The 21,304-nt window shown below is 42.5% G+C and overlaps 1 protein-coding gene and 1 pseudogene across 1 annotated transcript in view; both read right to left on the bottom strand.

Moving 5' to 3' along the window:
• The window catches only part of ZNF782 (zinc finger protein 782), a 44,464-nt gene extending 35,522 nt beyond the window's left edge, over window positions 1-8,942 (bottom strand). The window contains exons 1-4 of the mRNA XM_032266346.1: window positions 8,661-8,942; window positions 7,180-7,347; window positions 998-1,175; window positions 680-799 (exon numbers count right to left, since the gene is read on the bottom strand). Coding sequence (XP_032122237.1) covers window positions 680-799; window positions 998-1,175; window positions 7,180-7,347; window positions 8,661-8,942 — 748 coding nt within the window. The remainder of the gene's footprint in view (window positions 1-679; window positions 800-997; window positions 1,176-7,179; window positions 7,348-8,660) is intronic.
• Window positions 8,943-9,556: 614 nt separating this feature from the next.
• Window positions 9,557-11,217, bottom strand: LOC116541851 (annotated as a pseudogene).
• Window positions 11,218-21,304: the final 10,087 nt, after the last annotated feature.

Below are 21,304 nucleotides of genomic sequence, written 5' to 3'. Positions count from 1 at the left end.
TTACTCTGTCATTCACAAGAGTTCTTATCACAGCACTTTAACTGAGGTAACTCAAAGGCCAGAGCTCTATTTTGCAGATTTACATAGAAAGACTTACAAGTTAGGCTGATATTGACATTTGTCCCACCAACTGGAAGAGGATTGTCTTGTCAGCCATTTCTCTCGCTGTGGAACGATTCTGAGGTTGCAGGAATGTGAAAAACTGCAGGCTCTTTGAGAACCTTACATCTGATGACACGTGAGTTTGTAAGGTTTTTGTGAACTCTCTAATCATTTTTCAATACTGCTTTTGCTCCAGTAAACTTAACACTTTAAGAAATACTTTTAAAGGTTACATTGTGCGGATGATGGAAATGGACATAAAAACCATATCCTTCTATCCAACTTTAGAATAACAGTTCATATTTTTCATTGTTCATTGGTAGGTCTTGGTAAATTGCTCTTGTAAAAATCTGCTCATAAATTGAAAAGCATTTTTCTAGTGATTTTTGGCAACTGTCTTACAAGTATACTACCAGAACACAATAGTACAGTAAATATCTTAATGACTTTCTAGAAGCTGTCTGCAAGTTCCAGTCTCTCTTTAAGGAGTACATGTCTGGCCTTTGAAATAACTGACCACCAACAGGTCTAGGGCCTCTAGACTGCGAAAAATTTATAGCTTCACCCTGCGTCATACCTTGTGTATTTGCTTTTGCTGGTGTTCCCCCTGCTTTTATCTGAAGATCTGTTTTATAGCAACCTTGACATACAGAATAGCCACAGCCTGTGTCCCTGTCCCCTCCCCCAGGAGCGTTGCCTGTGTTTAGAAATTGGGCTGATGAGTTAGAAGCTCTCTTCAGGCAGTCTGAGAAACATTGCATTGTGGGAGCATCACCCAACGCTCACCTCACTCAAGAGGTTCCTAGAGCACTCAGTATAACCACAACAGCACTTTGGAGTCCTTGAGTTACATATGAGGGTGCAAGAAATCTTGCTGAGTCATGGGGTTGCTCACAGATGGCACCAACTGGACACAGAAACATGAGCTTCATGGGGTCTTTCTTCCAGTTTGGCTTCATGACTGCTGTGAAGGGAAGGGCCTTGGAGCTGATAGGCAGTGTGAACCAGGGGGCATTTTTAGCAAAGGCTCTCAGAGTGCCCACTGGACAGTGAGAATGGCTTTGTGGATGACACTTAGGAAAATATGAAGGAACACTTCATGTGAAGATCAAGATCGTGACAAGCAGTAGCAAGAGGTTTTGTTTGTTTGTTTTACATTTGCCTGTTATTACAGGTAAGACTGTCACTCAGAATGTCTGCAGCCACAGAAGTGGAGCCTGATGGCTGAACAGAAGTCTCTGCCAGTTGTGCTCCCCACAGGAATAGCCTTGGCAGTGGACCTGTGGCAGGAAGAGAGTCTACAGCTTGGCAGAGGGAGAGCGCAGCAGCTGTGGGGCTTTGCACTGAACTCAGTGCTGGCTTGTCATAGCAGAAAGAAAAACAAGGCTGCACTCATCCAATGCCCACCTACGAAAGAAACATTTAGACTAGTTCCAGGCAGAAGGGAACTGATTATCCCAGTATTTGGAACTTTAGTTGTGGAAAGCCTGTCTTCTGTGGGATAAGGTACGTGGGGTCTTTAATAAACCCGAAAGGCTGTCTGGGCCACAAGTACTGCAACTCTTAGGCGAGTACTAGTGCAGTGCTGCTCTTGGAGCCAGTGCATTTGGGGGCATGTGACCTAGAGAGATAGCAGCTGCGGCGGCTAGGGAGGGCTTGCCTCCTCCAACCCTAGACAGTTCAGCTCGCAGCTCTGAAGCTTGAGGAGAGGAAAGAGGACTTTGTTTTGAAACGTTGATACTCGCTCAGCCACAGTAGGAGAGGGCACTGGTCAGAGTCCTGAGACCCCCATTTCAGGTCCCAGCTTCAAGATAACATCTCTAGACAAACTCTTGGCCAGAGGGGAACCTGCTGCCTTGAAGGGAAGGACTCAGTAATGGCAGGATTCTTCACTTTCTGACTAGCTCTAGGCAACCTAGCACAGAGAGAGAAAGAGAGACTTAATTTGTTGGAAAGTAAGGGAAGAAGTGAGTCTCTGCCTGCCAATCCAGAGAATTCCTCCAGGTATGATCCAAGACCACCAATATGGTGCTTCCACAAGTCTGCAAAAACCAATGACATTCTTCACAGAAATAGAAATTTAAAAATGAATCCTAAAATTTGTCTACAACCACAAAAGATTCAGAATATCCAAAGCTATCCTGAGCAAAAAATGAACAAAACTGGAGGAATAACATTATCTTAGTTCAAATTATATTATACAGCTATAGTATCCAGAACAGCATGGCACTGGCATAAAAGCAGATACATAGACCAATGGAACAGAATAGAAAACCCAGAAACCAATTCATACATCTGCAGTGAATTCATTTTCAACAGATATGTAAAGTTCATGTGATGCAACTGTCATGTGAATTACAGACAAATGATCCACGTCTATGATTGAGATTCAAGGACATTTTGCAGTCTAAAAAGACGCTGAATATCAAGATACAATGTAAAGATGTGAAGTTGTTATGCCAGGAAAATAATTAGATGAAGATAGTGACATTCAGAGAACAGTGAAAGAGTAAACATTCACCTTCTGTGGCCCCTCACCGAAATCTCTGATTCAGTTGATCTTGAGTGGCACCTGGACATCTATTTTTTTGCAGTTCCTGTTATGATTTTGATGCACAGCAAAACTGGGGAAGCATTTCAATGGATATCGACTGTAGACTTACGTCTTCCTCTGATTCCACCCACAAAGCACCTCACTTATCATGGCTAATGGTCACATGATTTATGGTATCATCAGTGTGTCTTTCACTTCCACTCTCTGTCCTTCTCTACCCTGTTGTCTGCTGCTGACCTGTGGGGCTTTGGTTATTAACAGTTTCTGTGCCTCTGTTAGGTTTCCAGTGTGTTCCCCAAAGTTCATGTGTTAGAGACTTGATCCTCAATACAGAGGTACTGAGAGGTGAGATCACCAAGAGGTGTTTAGGTCACAAGGGCTCTCCCCTGATGAATGGATTAATGCCATATTTCAAGAGTGGGTTTAATATCACAGGAGTGGATTCCTCATAAAAGGACAAGTTTGGCACCCTTTTTGTCTCTCTTGCCCTCTCTCTGCCCTTCCAATATGAGATAACACAGCGTGAAGGCCCTTACCAGATGCCAGCCCCTCAGTCTTAGACATTGCAGCCTCCAAAACTGTGAGGAAATAAATTTTCCCTTTTATTTTAATTTTATTTTTTATTTTTTGAGATAGAGTCTTGCTCTATCACCCAGGTTGGATGGCAATGGTGCGATCTCGGCTCACTGCAACCTCTGCCTCCTGGGTTCAAGTCATTCTCCTGCCTCAGCCTCCTGAGTAGCTGAGATTACAGGTGTGCACCACCATGCCTGGCTAATTTTTGTATTTTCAGTAGAGATGAGGTTTCACCATGTTGGTCAGGCTTGTCTCGAACTTCTGACCTCATGATCCATCTACCTCAGCCCCCCAAAATGCTGGGATCACAGGCATGAAAATGTGTCCTTTTAAATGTACACAGTCTGTGGTATTGTTAGAGCAGCACAAAATGGACCAAGATAACCTCCACCTTTTTTTTGGGTTCAGCCACTTGGGAATCCTGGAAAGACAATGGACACAAGGAGCAGGGTGAGGCCAGTGCATTTACCTTCCTGGTTCCTTCTGGACAAGGCTGCCTAGGTCTGGCTCTGTCCATGGGCTTACAGTTGTGCTCCTCTTTTAGGACTGACTCTACATAGCTCTCTTCCTCATGGATCTACCAACAAATCATTCCCAGTGACTCTTCAGGCCTGGAGGTGGTGACAGCTGCACTGCAACTAGCCCCAGGTTCTTGCCTGTATTCACTTTCTATTGCTGCTGTAACAAATTTCACAAACTTGATAGCTTAAAATAACACAAGTTTATTATACAGCTCTAGAAGACAAAAGTGCAAAGTCAGTCTCACTGAACTGAAAATCAAGCCTCAGCAGGGTTGGCTCCTTCTGAAGCTTCCTCCTGCCTTTGGCAGCTTCTAGAGGCCACTGCATTTCTTGGCTTGTAGCCCCTTCCTCCATCTTTAAGGCCATCAACATAGTATCTTCTCTACCCTCTGATCCCTGGTCCTGTCTCCCTCTTAAGGGCCCTTGTGATCACAAATATGCTCACCTGGCTTAAGGAAGTGATCTCTCTGATACCAGGCAGCTCTCTAACAGTTCCTATTTTCTACTCCACGTTCCCATAGGATTGGATTCACTGCTCTGACCTCTTTCTGGAGGTCAACATTATATTAATGTTACACAAAAGCGAAGCTCTTCTGACTAGGAAATCTTCAATGTGCTTATTCATTTTTCTGAATCCAGCCTTGGCCTCTGTCCAGTTCTCAACTGTTTCCAATCTACTTTTCCACTTTTGCAGTTTTTATTATTTGTCAGAATCTTAGGAACCACAAATTTAATCATGTTCCAATAAACTTTAGCACTATCCTTTATATTTATTATAAAAATTCTTCTATCTATTTGAATGCTATTGTGCTGATGTTAACCACATTCCATGAATAATGTCAGGCCTATGCCAAAAATTGAAGATGTTACTGAACCCACAGCATTTTTATCAATGGATGAAAGAGTTATGAGATATGAGATATTTTTCTGGAAAACAACATTTTACACTAGTTGCAGGCACAGTAGATTGATGACCATCCCACAAGACCATCATAACTTTGACTTCCCCAACCCCTGGCCACCACCATTCTACTGTCTTTATGCATTTGCATTTTCTATGTACCTCATATGAGTGTACTCATACAATATTTGTCTTTTTGTATCTGGCTTATTTTACTTAGCATTGTATTTTCATGTTCCTCATGTTGTGGCATGTACCTGAATTTCATTATTTTTAAGACTAAATAGGCTGGGCACAGTGGCTCATACCTGTAATCCCAGCACTTCGGGAGGCCGAGGTGGGAGGATTGCTTGAGCCCAGGAGTTTGAGACAAGCCTGGGAAACATAATAAGACTCTATCTTTATAATTTTTTTTTTTTTTTAAATTAGCCAGGTGTTGTGGTGCACACCTGTAGTCCCAGCTACTTGAGAGGCTGAGGCAGGGAGGTTGCTAGAAGCCAGGAGGTTGAGGCTGCAGTAAGCTGTGATTGTGCCTCTGCACTCCAGCCTGGGTGACAGAGTAAGGCCCTGTCTCAAACAAAAACAGAAACAAGACTGAATAATATTCTGTTCTGTGTATGTGCCACATTTTCTTTTTCCACTTGTGTTGATGGACATTTGGGCTGTTTTAACGTTTTGGATGCTGTGAATAATGTGGCTATGAACATGGGTGTGCAAGTACCTATTTGAGTTCCTGCTTTCATTCTTTTGGTGATATATCTAGGAATTGAATTCTGAATCATTTGGTAATTCTGTGTTTAACTAAGGAACCACCTAATTGTTTTCCACAGCAGCTGCACTGTTTTGCATTTCCACCAACAGCGTACAAGGGCTTAAATTTCTCCACATCCTCATCAGCACTTGTTATTTTCTGTTTCTGTTTTGTTTTTTTAATAGGAGCCACCCTAATGGATGCAAGTGGTATCTCACTTGGGTTTTGGTTTGCATTTCCCTAATGATTAATGATATTGAGCACCTTTTCATGTGCTTATTGATCCTTTGTGTATCCCTTTTGTATTCTTTTACAGTTCTGGAGGCTGGAAGAAATATATACTCAAGTCCTTGCCCATTTTTGAATTGGGTTAGTGTTTATTGTAGTTAAGTTGTAGGAGTTCATATAATTTTTATGTTTAAGTCTTAACCCACCAACTGACTGTATTTGGAGATAGGACCTTTACGAAGGCAATTAAGGTTAAATGAGGTCATAAGGGTAAGGCTCTAATCCAATAGAACTGATGTTCTTCTAAGAGGAGGAGACACCAGAGAGCTAGTGTGCTCACACATGTGCATTCTCCCTGCAATCCTCCAGAAGCGTGCTCAGAGGAAAGGCCGTGTGAGGACACAGCAAGAAGGCAGCATGCCAGGAAGCCTGCAAGCCAGGAAGAAGGGCCTCATCAGAAACCAAGCCTGTCAATCCTTGATCTTGGCCTTCCAGCTTCCAGAACTGTAAAAGAATAAATTTCTGGGCAGGGTGCAGTGGCTTACACCTGTAATGCCAGCAGTTTGGGAGGCCCAGGCAGGTGGAACACTTGAGTTCAGGAGTTCGAGACCATATGAGCCAACATGGTGAAACCCCACTGTACTAAAAAAATAAACAAATAAAAGAAGCCAGGCTTGGTGCTGTGCGCCTATAATCCCAGCTCCCTGGGAGGCTGAAGCAAGAGAGTCGCTTGAACTCGGGAGGTGGAGGTTGCAGTGAGCTGAGATTGTGCCGCTGCACTCCAGCTTGGGTGACAGAGTGACTCTGTCTCAAAACAAAACAAAAATTATGTTGTTTAAGCCACTCAATTTATGGTATTTTCTTATGGCAACTTGAGCAAATTAATAGACTCAAAGAAAAAATTGAAAAGTTATAAAAAATTGATCAATAAAAAACTATATGCTGCTTTAAAGGCACAGTTAAAGATATGAAAAAAAAAAACCACAAGCTGAGAGGAAAATATCTACAAACCACTTATGGAAAGAAAGGTTTTTATAAAATATATGTAACTCTCCAAATCAGTAAAATAATAATAATAATAATTTAAAATTGAGAAAAAGAATCAAACAGGCACTTCCTCAAGAGAACTACAGTAAACAAACAAAAAGATGCTCTTATTAAATATTAGAAAAATGCAAATTAAAACCAAAATGAAATACATTACTAACCTGATATAATGGCTCAAATTAAAAAAAAAACTGTTATTAAATGCTGGTGAAGACAAGAAGCAACTAGAACTCTCATACATTGCTAGCGGGAATGCAAAATGATAAGCCACTTCGAACAGATTGAAAGTTTCTTATGACAGTGCATGTACACTTATGAGACCCAGCAATTCCAAGAGAATAAAGACATAGGTCCATACACAAAACATCTTTATATGAATATTTATGGCTAGAAATAATCCAAATATACATCAACTGAGGAATGAATCAACTGTGGAATATCCACACAACAGATCACTACCTATCAATACAAATGAACAAGCTACTAAAACAGGAAGTACCTGGACCTGTGACAGGCTAAATGGCACTGTCTTTGACTCATGGATCTGACACAAACTAAGTGGCTCTGGATAATTCGTGGACACTCTCAGGTCCAATCTCGCAATAGTTTCAAATGAGTCACAAGTAGATGACCATAAATACCTTTCGTGAACCATCACTGTGGAATTCTGCGAGGTTAAGATATCAAGACTAGCGTGACTAGTGTCGCATGTGGTTATGGACAGGTGTGGGAGCAGTGCGGCATTTTTCAAGAGTGGGGGTTGTTTAGAGATGGAGGGAACAGGACTTCCACCCTCTGCCAGCATACCTCTTGCCCCGAGACCTCCCCACAAGCTCTCCATTGAAGTGGCCTCCCGTCTCCCCTTGGTCTTCTCAAAGCTGGTCCAGGCATTCCACTGTCACAGACTCTAGTGGTTTCTGGAGATAGTGACATCACCAGATCCAGCTTATTCTGGCCGGGGGGATCAAGTGCTGTTTCTGGCTATGCTCCATCCTGTCTGGGCTTTTCTGCCTCTGTTCCAAAGCTCAGGAGAGTGGTAAGATCAGAGGGGTGTTCGCTTTTCAGGCAAGAGTCCTGTTCCCAGTGGCTCCCTGCTTCCTAATTTGCAAAAGCTGCTTTGCTCTACTGTGAAATTATTTCCTAGGAACAGGGACCAGGGCCTGGGAAACTAATTTTAGAGACACAAACCTGGCCCTCTGGAATTCAATTAGAATGAAAACATTAAGGGCGTGGTAGCGCATGAGTGGCTAGGAGCCTTCCTGTGACCCAAGGGATCTGACCTGACACTATCAGAAAGGCTTTAGCCTTCTGACACAATGTAAGGTTCTACGCACATTCACTTCTCATTATATCTCTGTGTATTTTGGGTCATGTCACTTTGCTCAGTGCTGTAAAGTCTGCAGGACTGGTTTTAGGCAGGTGTGATATTCAACAGCACCTGAAATCAGAGATAAATCACACCTGTCCTTGAACCTAAAATGTCCTAATTGCTGGCCTGTGACCTGGGCGCCCTGTTCCACCAAGGTGAACCTCGGTTGTTATTTTTAATGCAGACGGTTATGCCAGCCTCATAGAGCGCTTGTGAGGTTTAGGTGAATCATCCAATGAACAGAACAGAGTCTTCTAAATACAATAGCAGCTGTCACTTACTCAGGGCTTAGTAACTGCACTTGTCTTTGCTTTACAGGTATGACTTACCTAAGTTTCAAAACACCACCATGAAGCAGTCATTAATACCCTCATTTTCAGGCGAGAAACCTCTTACCCGGGTTTTTGCCCTCGCCCCCAGCTTACAGGTGGCAGAGCTAGAATTTGCTCAGGTCTTTCGGTCTCCTGAGTTGGGGTCTTGCCACAGACCCAGCGCCCACGAGTTCTGGCACTTTGGTCAGCCTTTAAACCGGTTCTCCTCTGCCGCCGCTGGCATGGGCTTTTCCTAAGGTTCACAATGAGCACCTGTTCTTAAAGGGGGCGCAGCCCCACCTGCGCCCCCGGGACCTCTAGCATGAGAGTCGAGCCTGGGGTGCCCGGGGGCTTTCTGTTCCCAACCCTCTGGATCACAAGCCCACTTCTCACTAGAAGTTGACAGGCTGTGCGCAGACCCGGTCTCCCTGCGTCCCACTTCAGGTGCGCACCTACCGCCCGCCACACCGAGGTCCCGGGTCCACCTCCCTGCGGGGGCCTGGCTTGAATCAGCGAGCTAAGTTTGCACATGCGCAGATGTCGCCCAGAAAACCCGGCCCGGAAGTGTGACGCGCTAGCCATCCGGATGTGAGATCACGTTTCCGGGAAACTCAGCGCCGAGACTTACTTCGCAGCGTTTTCTCTGCTGGATGATTGGAGGATGTCCCTGACTGCCTCGCCTGCCCACATTCTGCCAGAGCCCCTAGAGGCTGGGGTTAAGTTTGACCTTTGCTGCCGAATACAGTACGTGGTCCTCCATCAAATCCGGATTGGAAAAACAGCTGCCAGACACATTGGAAACAATTTGGGAAATTTGGATGTGTGCTGGCAATTATAAATATTAAAGAATATTGCGGTTATTCTTAATTGTTAAGTGGAATTATATTGGAAAATACTGGTTTTTATAAAGACATGCACAGGGAAGCATTTAATATTGAAAGGATCGTTAATTCACTTTACAATTTTTCGGCGAAAACTAATTAACAAAGCGGATATGGCAAAAGGTTGTTTTCTTAAGGACAGACATGGCTACAGATAGATTCTCATTTTACCGTTTCCTGAGTTTCTATGTGCTTAAACATTTTTCTCTCTCTCTCTCTTTTTTTTTTTACATGCTGAACATTTTATTAATGTTAAGTTTAAAAGCGTTACATTTGGGTTACAGTAAGATATAGGGCTGCTGCTTCTTAAAGACGTTATCCACTGGCATTGGGTTGTTGGGTTAGGAGTAATGAAGCTTGGGTATTTTTTTTTGTTAAGCAGTCACAATTTACAAATTCACAATCTTGGTCTACGACTTGCTCAGTAACATTAGGCTCTCATCTTCTTCCTCGCTAAAGTGCTTCTCGATGATGTTCAAAGCCGACAGGCTAATCTGACGCTTCTCATGCAGTTGTAAAGCTTCAATTCTATCAATTCCACCGAGTTCTTCTATCAGAAGACACACGTTTTCTTTCTCAGACAGTTTCTCTGCCGCCTCGAGGATGAAAGAGATGACATCGAGGATGATGAGAACAATTTTAACATCTGGGGCGGTGAGCAGATTCACCGGGGGCTCCAGGATCCCAGAATGGACGAGCTGGATCAGGTGATCCATGGTGGCCCCTGTTACAAATTTCGCCACCATCCAGATAGCCTCTTTCTGGACTTTAAATTCTCCGTGTTTTAGCACAGCCACCAAGGGAGGCAAGACGTCGTAGGCAAGCAGCTGCTGGATGTGGTGACAGGGCCCTGCTGCCACGTTGCTCAGGGCCCAGGCTGCCTCCTTCTGGATAGAGGGCTTGTTGTGTTGGAGGAGCTGGGGGAGCACGTTCAGTATGCCCGTGTCGATGGCCCTCTGCGTCTGTTCATCTGTGCCCGTGACAATGTTCCCCACTGTGTGGAGAGAAGGGGTCAAGACGTTGAGCTCTGAGCTGTTCAAGAGCGCCACCAGCCTGGGCAGGACCCCCGTGTCAACCCCTTGGCCGATGCGCTTGCTGCAGCTGTCAGTGAGGTAGGACAGCGCCCAGCAGGCGTCGGAGAGAACCTCGCTGTCATGGTGCTGTAGGAGTGGAGGAAGGCCAGCAGTATCTGCGTCACCGCAGTGTCACAAGGGTACAGGTTCTTGCTTCGGCACAGGTTGGACAAGGTCTACGTGATATTCAGCAGGAATGTGATTGTAAGGGTGTGTGAAATCAAGGCCAGCAGCATTGCTTGGAATAGCATTGCTTGAGATGATCTTATCTCTGAACTCTGGGCCATCACCGGCTATGTTACCAAGAGCCCACACTGACTGTTCACACACAGCCAGGTTGGGGGAAGACAGGAGCGCGATCAAGGGCTGGATGGCTCCCCCTTCTACCACGGCTCAAGTCTGCTCTGAAGTCCCTGCAGCAATGTTGGTGAGGGCCCAGGCGGCCTCAAACTGCAAGCAGGGGTAAAGTGATGACTTCAGGAACTCCACCGTCCTAGGAATGAGGCCCGCTTCCACGACCAATTTCAGAAGGGGGTTCTTTTCCTGCGATAGCATTTTCCTGGCTGCCTGGGTGGCCTGGAAACACAGGACTGGATCTGAGCTATTCACGACTTGGATTATTTCACCCAGAGTGAGGCTGACCGCCACCCCGCTGGCTGTTTTTTCAGAAGGTGTGTCAGGGCAGAAGCTGGTGATATTCCTTCTCTTTAAGGTCTGTTCATATTTCTCGGCCTTTCGGAGCTTCAGGCTGACTGCCATCCTCTGCTGTTGCCTCAGAGATGCATCTTTGCCTGGGTACTTAAATTTTCTCAGCCTCTCTTCTGGAGCATCTAAGCTCGGCATATTGGTGGTTAGTAGTAAGTTACCTGTAGTCCCAGCTACTTGGTAGGCTGAGGTGGGAGGATCGCTTGAGCCCATCAAGTCAAGGCTGCAGTGTGCCATGATTGCACCACTGCACTCCTGCCTGGGTGACAGAGCAAGACCCTGGCCAGGAGCCGCCAACATTTTTCAACACAAAGGAAAAAAGAAAGAAAAACAGGATCCTCCCTCCATCATTTGCGTTTTCAACTCAAAGCTGGCCCTAGACGTTAGGGTACATACAAGTAATGTCTTGGGAATAAGGCTGTGAAATTTAAATGAAATAGTTGGACACGGAGCACAGCGTTATTATAAAGAATAGTATCTGTGATCGTGACCAACAGGGTTTCAGGAAAGGTGAACAAAAGAAAAAAAAATTCTTCAAAAATACATAATACACGAAAGCACACAACGCAAAATAAGAAAACATGCTATCAAGCAAATCATGGCTCTCCCAGAGATATCCCTACTTAAATCTTACATGAGCACCCTGTAGATTTTCTAGCCAATTCAGGGAAATACGGTCATAATATCATAGGAACATCTTTTTACTAAATTAAACATACAGAGCATTCATCCGCTCAATATCATTCCATAACATCAATCATTTCTTCCGTAAAATGATAAATTTAAACAGTAGAACCTATTCGCCCTGGGGTTGGTCACGAAATCGGTACAATCCAACTGAACACATGCGTGAAACTTTGCTTCCCAGCGACATTCCTGGGGGGCGCCGGCGAGAGTCCGCCCCTAGAGGCAGCTGCGCGAGGCCAGGGGACGCGCTGAGACACAGGGGCCCCGATCTCTGAGTCCTGGTGGGGCACCCAGGAGCCCGACTTCGGGGTGCTCTGCGGGGCGAAGCCGCCTCCGGACCCTCGCGGCTGCAGTCTTCTGGGGGTACGTAGCGGAGGGGCAGCAGCAAGAGCCCCGCTCCGCCGCGCCCTCAGCTCCCTCCCTCCGCGCGTCCCCACCTGGCTCCGCCAAGACTGCGGGCTTCCCAGCCGGCCGGCGTCAGAGCGAGTCCCCTGGCTTCACTCGGCGCGATCTGGGAGCCCAGTGGCTGGGGTTGGGGCGGGGTCCGTTCTTTGCCTTCCGCCGTCTTGAGGCAACTTCGCGGTCAAGTCCCGGGACAGCCGGAAAGGAATCTGGTCTCCCCTGCCTGGGGTCGTTCCTGGTGAATGTGGCCCTTCATCAGACGGGGTTTTCCATCTGCGCAAAAATGAAGCTTACTATGTGTGCTTTTTGGGGGGGTGGGGAGGGACAAAAACCATATTTTCTATAAACAACTTAATTGGCTTATTGATACTCCAATACTCTACTTCTGTTTCATTAAATGCAGTTTTCCATGTAAAAATCCTTGAACTTGTAATGCGAGAGCTAAAGATAACAGTATGATAAACGGTCAACCCAACCATATTTGTTCGCTTTGTATTAAGCCTGGCAACTTGTTACTTTATTATCCTTAAGTTCTGTACTGAGAAAGGCCGTTAAATAAGCCTAGTTATTTCTTGAACACTTGAGTTTCCGCCGTTTATTAAAGTAAATATATTAAATGTTTCTCTTAAAAATTAGACACTGTAAATTTGATTAAAATATAGCAGTGAAAAAAAGCGATAAGGAATCTCCCCCCCTACTCTCCAGCCCACCTCCCAAATACAACCAATGTCCACTGATGCCTAACTCTAGACCTTAGGCTACAACAAACAATGCATTTCAAAAAAACTTCTTTGCAACTTGCTTTTAACAGGTAAAGTTGTCTCGTAATCGAGTTATCTGGTCAGGCCATAGAGACGGAAATCATTCTTTCCTTAACGACACTGTAAGGTATATCGTGTTGATTTCATCAGCTTTTTGTGAAGAATGTTCAGTTTATTTCCAGTTTTCACTATTATAAATAATATATATTATTTATAATATATAAATAGCATTGTTCATACATCTGTTGATATTTGTGTGATTATTTCTTTGCACAAGTGCCAAAATGATAGAATTGTGCAGTTAAGATGTGTAGGTATGAACACGTTACAGATGCTAACAAGTAGTCCTCAAAGAGGCTGTATCAGTTGATGCTGTTTCCTCACATCCAACTCCAACACCAGATAGCATGCGTTTTTGGTAACTGATTAATAGAAATGCTGAAGGTTAAACATCAAATGATGCACCATACATTTCTCTAACAACAACAAAACAACAACAAAAAATGCTTAAAGAATTAGTATTCATGTTTTAATGGAGAGAAAGTGGTCCAAAAAGACATTTACTGAAAACCTGCTATGTGATGGGCATCATTCTACACGCGGGCATAACAGGAATAAAAGACATAAACATCCTCACTTTGGTAGTCAATTGTTAAGAAACAATGGGACACTTAAAAACACGTAATAAAAGGGACTTTTACAAAGACTGGGCAGAGTTGATTAGGCGTCCTGTGACTAGTGACAGTGGAATTATCACCACCAGGGTTGATGTGAGGGGAAGGAAATGTTACTAGAACCTGGCAAAAGAGACCATCGTGACAGGAGATATGGCCTTAAAAAGAGGAACATTGGCACAGCGCGGTGCTTAAGCCTGTAATCCCAGCACTTTGGGAGGCTGAGGTGGGCGGATCATGAGGTCAGGAGATCAAGACCAGCCTGGCCAACATGGTGAAACCCCGTCTCTACTAAAATACAAAAATTAGCTGGGCGTGGTGGTGGGCACTTTTAATCCTAGCTACTTGGGAGTTTGAGGCAGGAGAATTGCTTGAACCCAGGAGGCGGAGGTTGCAGTGAGCCAAGATGGTGCCACTGCATGCCAGTCTGGTGCCTGGTGACAGAGCGAGACGCTGTCTCAAAAAAAAAAAAAAAAAAAAAAAAAAACAGTTTGGTATAATTACACAAGGAAGGCATCTATGCATGGAGATTTCCTTTTCAGCATGTTTTTAACTATGAATTCCATTTCTTTAATATAAAACTACTTAAATTATCTATTTTATATTGGGTGAGTCTTCTTTGTGTTTTTCAAGGAATTAGAACACTTGCATTATTGAATTTTGGGTAGACTGGTTCATATTATTCTCCTATTAAGCTTTTAATGTCTGTAGGTTCTATAGTTAGAATCCCTCTTTTCTCCCTAATGTTGGTAATTTATATCTTCTCTTTATGTTTGTCAATATTGCTAGATGTTTATCAACTTTATTTATCTTTTCCAAAACCCTCCACAGCTTTTGGGTTGATTTTCTCTTGTTTTCATGTTTTTGATTTTCTTGATTCCTTGTATCTTTATCATTTCCTTTCTTCTTCTAGCTTTTAGCTTATTTTGCTTCCCTTTTTCTGTCTCGTGGTAGAAACTTACATTGTTAATGTGAGACTTTTCCTTTTCTAATATAAACATTTAATGTTCTAAATTTCCTATAAGCACAGCTTTATGTGCATCCAACAGATATTATGTTGTAAATGATGCTAATTGTGAATGCGTGAGTGATCAACCAACACCTCTGCTGGTCACTGATTTACTTTTCTTCAATAAAGTTCAGTAAACCAATAGAAAAAAGTTAAAGACTACAATCCATTTTGTGTTATTTTTGTGTACAATATGGAACATGTAGTCAGGCTTGAGCTTTTTTGTTTTTCCTCTACAAATATCCAATTGTTCCGTCACTATTTATGGAAACGACTATCCTTCCCTAGTTGAGATACCTTGGAAAACACTCTTCAGGATATTATCCAGGAGAACTTCCCCAAACTAGCAAGGCAGGCCAATATCCAAATACAGGAAATACAAAGAACACCACAAAGATATTCCTTGAGGAGAGCAACCCCAAGGCACATAATTGTCAGATTCACCAAGGTTGAAATGAAGGAAAAAATGCTAAGGGCAGCCAGAGAGAAAGGTTGAATTACCCACAAAAGGAAGCCCATCAGACCCACAGCTGCTCTCTCAGCAGAAACCCTACAAGCCAGAATAGAGTAGGGGCTAATATTCAATATCCTAAAAGAAAAGAATTTTCAACCCACAATTGCATATCCAGCCAAACTAAGCTTCATAAGTGAAGGAAAAATAAAATATTTTATGGACAAGCAACTACTGAGAGATTTTTTCACCACTGGGCCTGCCCTACAAGAGCTCGTGAAGGAAGCACTAAACACAGAAAGGAACAACCAGTACCAGCCACTGTAAAACATACGAAACTGTAAAGACCATCAACACAATGAAGAAACTACATCAACTAATGGACAAAACAACCAGCTAGCATCAAAATGGCAGGATCAAATTCACAAATAATATTAACCTTAAATGTAAATGGGCTAAATGCCCCAATCAAAAGACACAGACTGGCAAATTGGATAAAAAGCCAAGACCCATCGGTTTGCTGTATACAGGAGACCCATCTCATGTGCAAAGACACACATAGGCTCAAAATAAAGGGATGGAAGATTTACCAAGCAAATGCAGACAGAGAGAAAAAAAAGTAGGGCGTTACAATCCTAGTCTCTGATAAAACAGACTTTAAACCAATAAAGATCAAAAGAGACAAAGAAGGGCATTATAATGGTAAAGGGATTAATGCAACAAGAAGAGTTAACTATCCTAAATATATATGCACCCAATACAGAAGCACCCATATACATACAGTGAGTTCTTAATGACCTGCAAAGAGACTTAGTCTCCCACACAATAATAGTGGGAGACTTTAACACCCCACTGTCAATACTAGACAGATCAACAAGACAGAAAATTAAAAAAGAGATCCAGGACTCAGATTTGGACCAAGCAGACATAATAGACATCTAAGAACTCTCCACCCCAAAACCACAGAATATACATGCTTCTCAGCCCCACATTGCACTTATTCTAAAATTGACCACATAATTGGAAGTAAAACACCCCTCAGCAAATTCAAATGAACAGAAAGCATAACAGTTTCTCATACAACAGTGCAATCAAATTAGAATTCAGGATTAAGAAACTCACTCAAAACTGCACAATTACATGGAAACTAAACAACCTGCTCCTGAATGACTACTGGATAAATAATGAAATTAAGGCGGAAATAAAGATGTTCTTTGAAACTAAAGAGAATGAAAACACAACGTACCAGAATCTCTGGGATACATTTAAAGCAGTGTCTAGAGGGAAGCATATAGCACTAAATGCCCAAATAAGAAGCAAGGAAACATCTAAAATTGACACCCTAACATCACAATTAAAAGAACTAGAGGAGCAAGTTCAAAAGCTAGCAGAAGACAACAAATAAATAAAATCAGAGAAGAACTGAAGGAGATAGAGACATACACACAAAAAAAAACCTTCAAAAAATCAATAAACCCAGGAGGTGCTTTTTTGAAAAGATCAACAAAATAGATAGACTGCTAGCCAAACTAATAAAAAAGAAAAGAGAGAAAGATTCAAATAGATACAATAAAAAATGATAAAGGGATATCACCACTGATCCCACAGAAATACAAACTACCATCAGAGATTACTACAAACACCTCTATGCACATAAACCAGTAAATCTAGAAGAAGTGGATCAATTCCTGGATGCTTACACCCTCCCAAGACTAAACCAGGAAGAAGTTGAATTTCTGAATAGACCAATAACAAGGTCTGAAGTTGAGGTAATAACAATAGCCTACCAACTAAAAAAAGTCCAGGACCAGATGGGTTCACAGACAAATTCTACCAGAGGTACAAAGAAGAGCTGGTACCATTCCTTCTGAAACTATTTCAAACAATACAAAAAGAGGGAATCCTCCCTAACCCATTTTACGAGACCAACATCATCCTGATACCAAAACCTGGCAGAGACACAACTAAAAAAGAAAATTTCAAGCCAATATCCATGAGGAATACTGATGCAAAAATCTTCAATAAAATACTGGCAAACTGAATGCAACGGCACATCAAAAAGCTTATCCATCATGATCAAGTCGGCTTCATCCCAGGGATGCAAGGCTGGTTCAACAAACACAAATCTATGAATGTAATTCATTACATAAATAGAACCAAAGACAAAAGCCACATGATTATCTCAATAGATGCAGAGAAGGCCTTTGACAAAATTCAACAGCCCTTTATGCTAAAAACTCTTAGTAAACTAGGCATCGATGTATCGTATCTCAAAATAATAAAAGCTATTTATGACACACCCACAGCCAATATCATACTGAATGGGGAAAAACTGGAAGCATTCCTTTTGAAAACTGGCACAAGACAAGGATGCCCTCTCTCACCACTCCTATTCAACATAGTATTGGTAGCTCTGGCCAGGGCAATCAGGCAAGAAAATGAAATAAAACATATTTGAATAGGAAGAGGGGACATCAAATTGTCTCTGTTTGCAGATGACATGATTGTATATTTAGAAAATCCCATTGTCTCAGCCCCAAATCTCCTTAAGATGATAGGCAACTTCTGCAAAGTCTCAGGATACAAAATCGATGTGCAAAAATCACAAGCATTCCTATACAGGTATTGATCAACTTACGACCTATGCAACTTACGACCATTCGACTTTACAACCACAATTGCTAGCCACGACTGCTCCGCTGTAGATTTTTGGAAACACTGCAACATTTTGATGTGTATCAAGAATATCGCTACCGCCTGGGAGGCTGTGACGATAAACTGCATGAATGGCATCTGGAAAAATTGTGTTAAGCGCTATGTTAATGATTTTGACGGATTTGACAGTGAACATGAACTTGAAACGATTCGGGAAAAAGTAGTAAAACTTGCTAAAGACCTTTCTTTGGAGTGTGAAATTGAAGATGTCGAAGAGTTGCTAAACAAAGAATCCAGAGAACTTACAAATGAAGAGCTAATCGAACTGGAAGAAGAAAGAGTGGCGGAAGAAGAAAGAAGAGAAGCAGAGAAAGAAGAGGAGGAGCCAGAAAGAAAGTTCACCACTAAGGGATTATCAGACGGTTTATCTTTACTGGATAAACTTCTTATACATTTTGAAGCAATGGACCCAAACATCGAAGGATTTGCAAGGATTGAACGGATGGCGCACGATGTGTTTTATCCATATCGTGAAATTTATGAAGAAAAAAAGAAACATACAATTCAGACAAAGCTCACCATGTTTATGAAAAAACCAACTCCGGTAACCCCAACTGCTGCGTCAGATGACAACATCAATGATCCACAGCCAAGCACCAGCGGCGAATAAAATGTTTCGTACATGTTTATATATTTTGATATTTTTGCAATTGGGAAAATGTTTCCTATGGAATTTTTTACACCTGTATTTTGTATTTTTGTATGCACCTGTATTTTGTAATTTTGTATGTTTTGCAAATATTAAACCAGTTGTACTGGTAATGCAGTGTTTTACTTAAACCTGATGAATGTAAAAATAAGAAACAAAATGGTGTAGAGATGATACAAAAGGCATAAAATGAACAAAGAAAATTATGGTATATAACAATAATGAAAGAAAATTATGATAAAATATGACTTAAAGATTTTTATAACATCATTTCACAGTACTGTACATATAGCCTACTCAACTTATGACCAAATCATGTTACAACCGGTCTGTCGGAACCAATCATGGTCGTAAATCGAGCACTAGCTGTACACCAATAACAGACAAACAGAGAGCCACGTTATAAGTGAACTCCCATTCACAATTTCTACAAAGAAAATAGGAATACAACTAATAAGGGATGTGAAGGACCTCTGCAAGGAGAACTACAAACCACTACTCAAGGAAATAAGAGAGAACACAAACAGGTGGAAAAATCTTCCATGCTCATGGTTAGGAAAAATCAATATGAAAATGGCCATATTGCCCAAAGTAATTTATACATTCAATGCTATCCCCATCAAGATACCAATGACTTTCCTCACAGAACTGGAAAAAACCACCATAAACTTCATATGGAACCAAAATGATCCCACATAGCCAAGACAATCCTAAGCAAAAAAAAAAAAAAAAAAAAAAAAAAAAAAAAGGAAGAAAAAGAAACCAAGCTGGAGGCATCACACTACCTGACTTCAAACTATATTACAAAGCTGCAATAATAAAAACAGCATGATACTGGTACCAAAACAGAGATATAGACCAATGGAACAGAACAGAGGCCTCAGAAATAATACCACACAACTATAACCATCTGATATTTTACAAACCTGACAAAAACAAGCAATAGGGAAAAGATTCCCTATTTAAGAAATGGTGTTGGGAAAGCCGGCTAGCCATATGCAGAAAGCTGAAACTAGATCACTTCCTTACACCTTATTCAAAAATTAACTCTAGATGAATTAAAGATTTAAACATGAGGCCTAACACCATAAAAACTCTAGGAGAAAACCTAGGCAATACCATTCAGGACATAGGCATGGGCAAGGACTTCATGACTAAAACACCAAAAGCAATGGCAACAAAAGCCAAAATAGACAAATGGGGTCTAATTAAACTTAAGAGTTTCTACGCAGCAGAAGAAACTATCAATAGAGTGAACCGGCAACCAAAAGAATAGGAAAAAAGTTTTGCAAGCTACCCATCTGACAAAGGGCTACAATCCAGAATCTACAGAGAACTTAAACAAATTTACAAGAAAAAAACAACCCCATCAAAAAGTGGGCAAATGATATGAACAGACACTTTTCAAAAGAAGACATTTATGCAGCCAACAAACATATTTTAAAAAGCTCATCATCACTGGTCACTAGAGAAACGCAAATCAAAACCACATTGCGATATCACCTCACACCACTTAGAATGATGATCATTAAAAAATCTGGAGACAACTGATGCTGGAGAGGCCGTGGAGAAATAGGAACACTTTTATACTGTTGGTGGGAGTGTAAATTAATTCAACTATTGTGGAAGACAGTGTGGCGATTCCTCAAGGATCTAGAAATAGAAATTCCATTTGACCCAGCAATCCCATTACTAGGTATATACTCAAAGGATTATAAATCATTCTATTTTAAAGACACATGTACACGTATGTTTACTGCAGCACTGTTGACAATACAAAGACTTGGAACCAACCCAAATGGAGTGCAATGGCGCGATCTCGGCTCACCGCAACCTCCGCCTTCTGGGTTCAAGCAATTCTCCTGCTTTAGCCTCCCGAGTAGCTGGGACTACAGGCACATGCCACCATGCCCAGCTAATTTTTGTATTTTTTAGTACAGACAGAGTTTCGCCATGTTGGCCAGGATGGTCTCAATCTGTTGACCTCGTGATTCGCCCGCCTCGGCCTCCCAAAGTGCTGGGATTACAGGCGTGAGACGCAGCACCCAGCCTATACGTATAAATCTTTCCAAACAAAACAATAAACAAGCATAGAAAAACTCTGAAAAGATACCTGGAAGAAGATGGGCTGGCCAGAGACATCAAGGGTTGATGAACTGTGGGGTGATGAGTTCTCTGTTTCCTTATGCTTCTCATATGCCATGGACAGGGCACTACAGAAACCTCTAACCCAGAACTACCAACAGGTACAGACAATGAAACAAATGGCCTAAGAAAAGTGTGGATCTTTAGCCAAAGGCCTTGTAATGGATGGCCTACGAAGAGAAAACCTTTTACCAATATCAGCCCTACACCAGCCAAACACCAGCAGAAAAGCTGTGCTACTCTCTACCCTGTGGAAGCAAGCAGGGGAACTCTGATTTCCCAGGCTGGTGGCCTTGGTAGGGGTGAGCATAGAGCTAATCGTGCATCAGCTGCCTGGCAGAAGTGGGTGGCAGGAGGAGCTGAGATTCCATCCCATGCCCGGAAGCAGAAAGTGCTCTGATTCCCCGACAGGGGCAGTGTCAGTGGGATCAAACATTGGGCTGAGCCTTCACCCAACTCAGCAGCAATGAAATTTGACAAGGCAGTAAAAGGCAGAGCTGGGAACCGTGAGGCTCCATCCCTCCAGGCCTTGTCATCAAGGTCCGTTGGGTGCTGACCCTTCACCTCCACTTGGCATCAAGAAGCCAGAATAGAGTGCCATAAGGAAGGGTAATTGCTGCTCTGCTTCTCCCCTTTCCTGATGTCAATGATATGCAGAGGGGAGCTGAATCTCTACCCCTACTCATAGCAACAAGGTGCTGTGAGTCAGCCTTCTACTTTTCCTCCCTTCCCTCCCACCCTGCAGCTTTGAAGGCAGCCAGTCAGGGAGGTGGTCACATGATCCCACTCAGA

Source organism: Sapajus apella, unplaced genomic scaffold, assembly GCF_009761245.1.
Source record: "Sapajus apella isolate SASKATOON/1434 unplaced genomic scaffold, GSC_monkey_1.0 scaffold157, whole genome shotgun sequence".
NCBI lineage: Eukaryota > Metazoa > Chordata > Mammalia > Primates > Cebidae > Sapajus > Sapajus apella.
The sequence above is the reverse complement of the archived record's forward strand: the minus strand, read 5'-3'. Positions and strand labels throughout refer to the sequence as shown.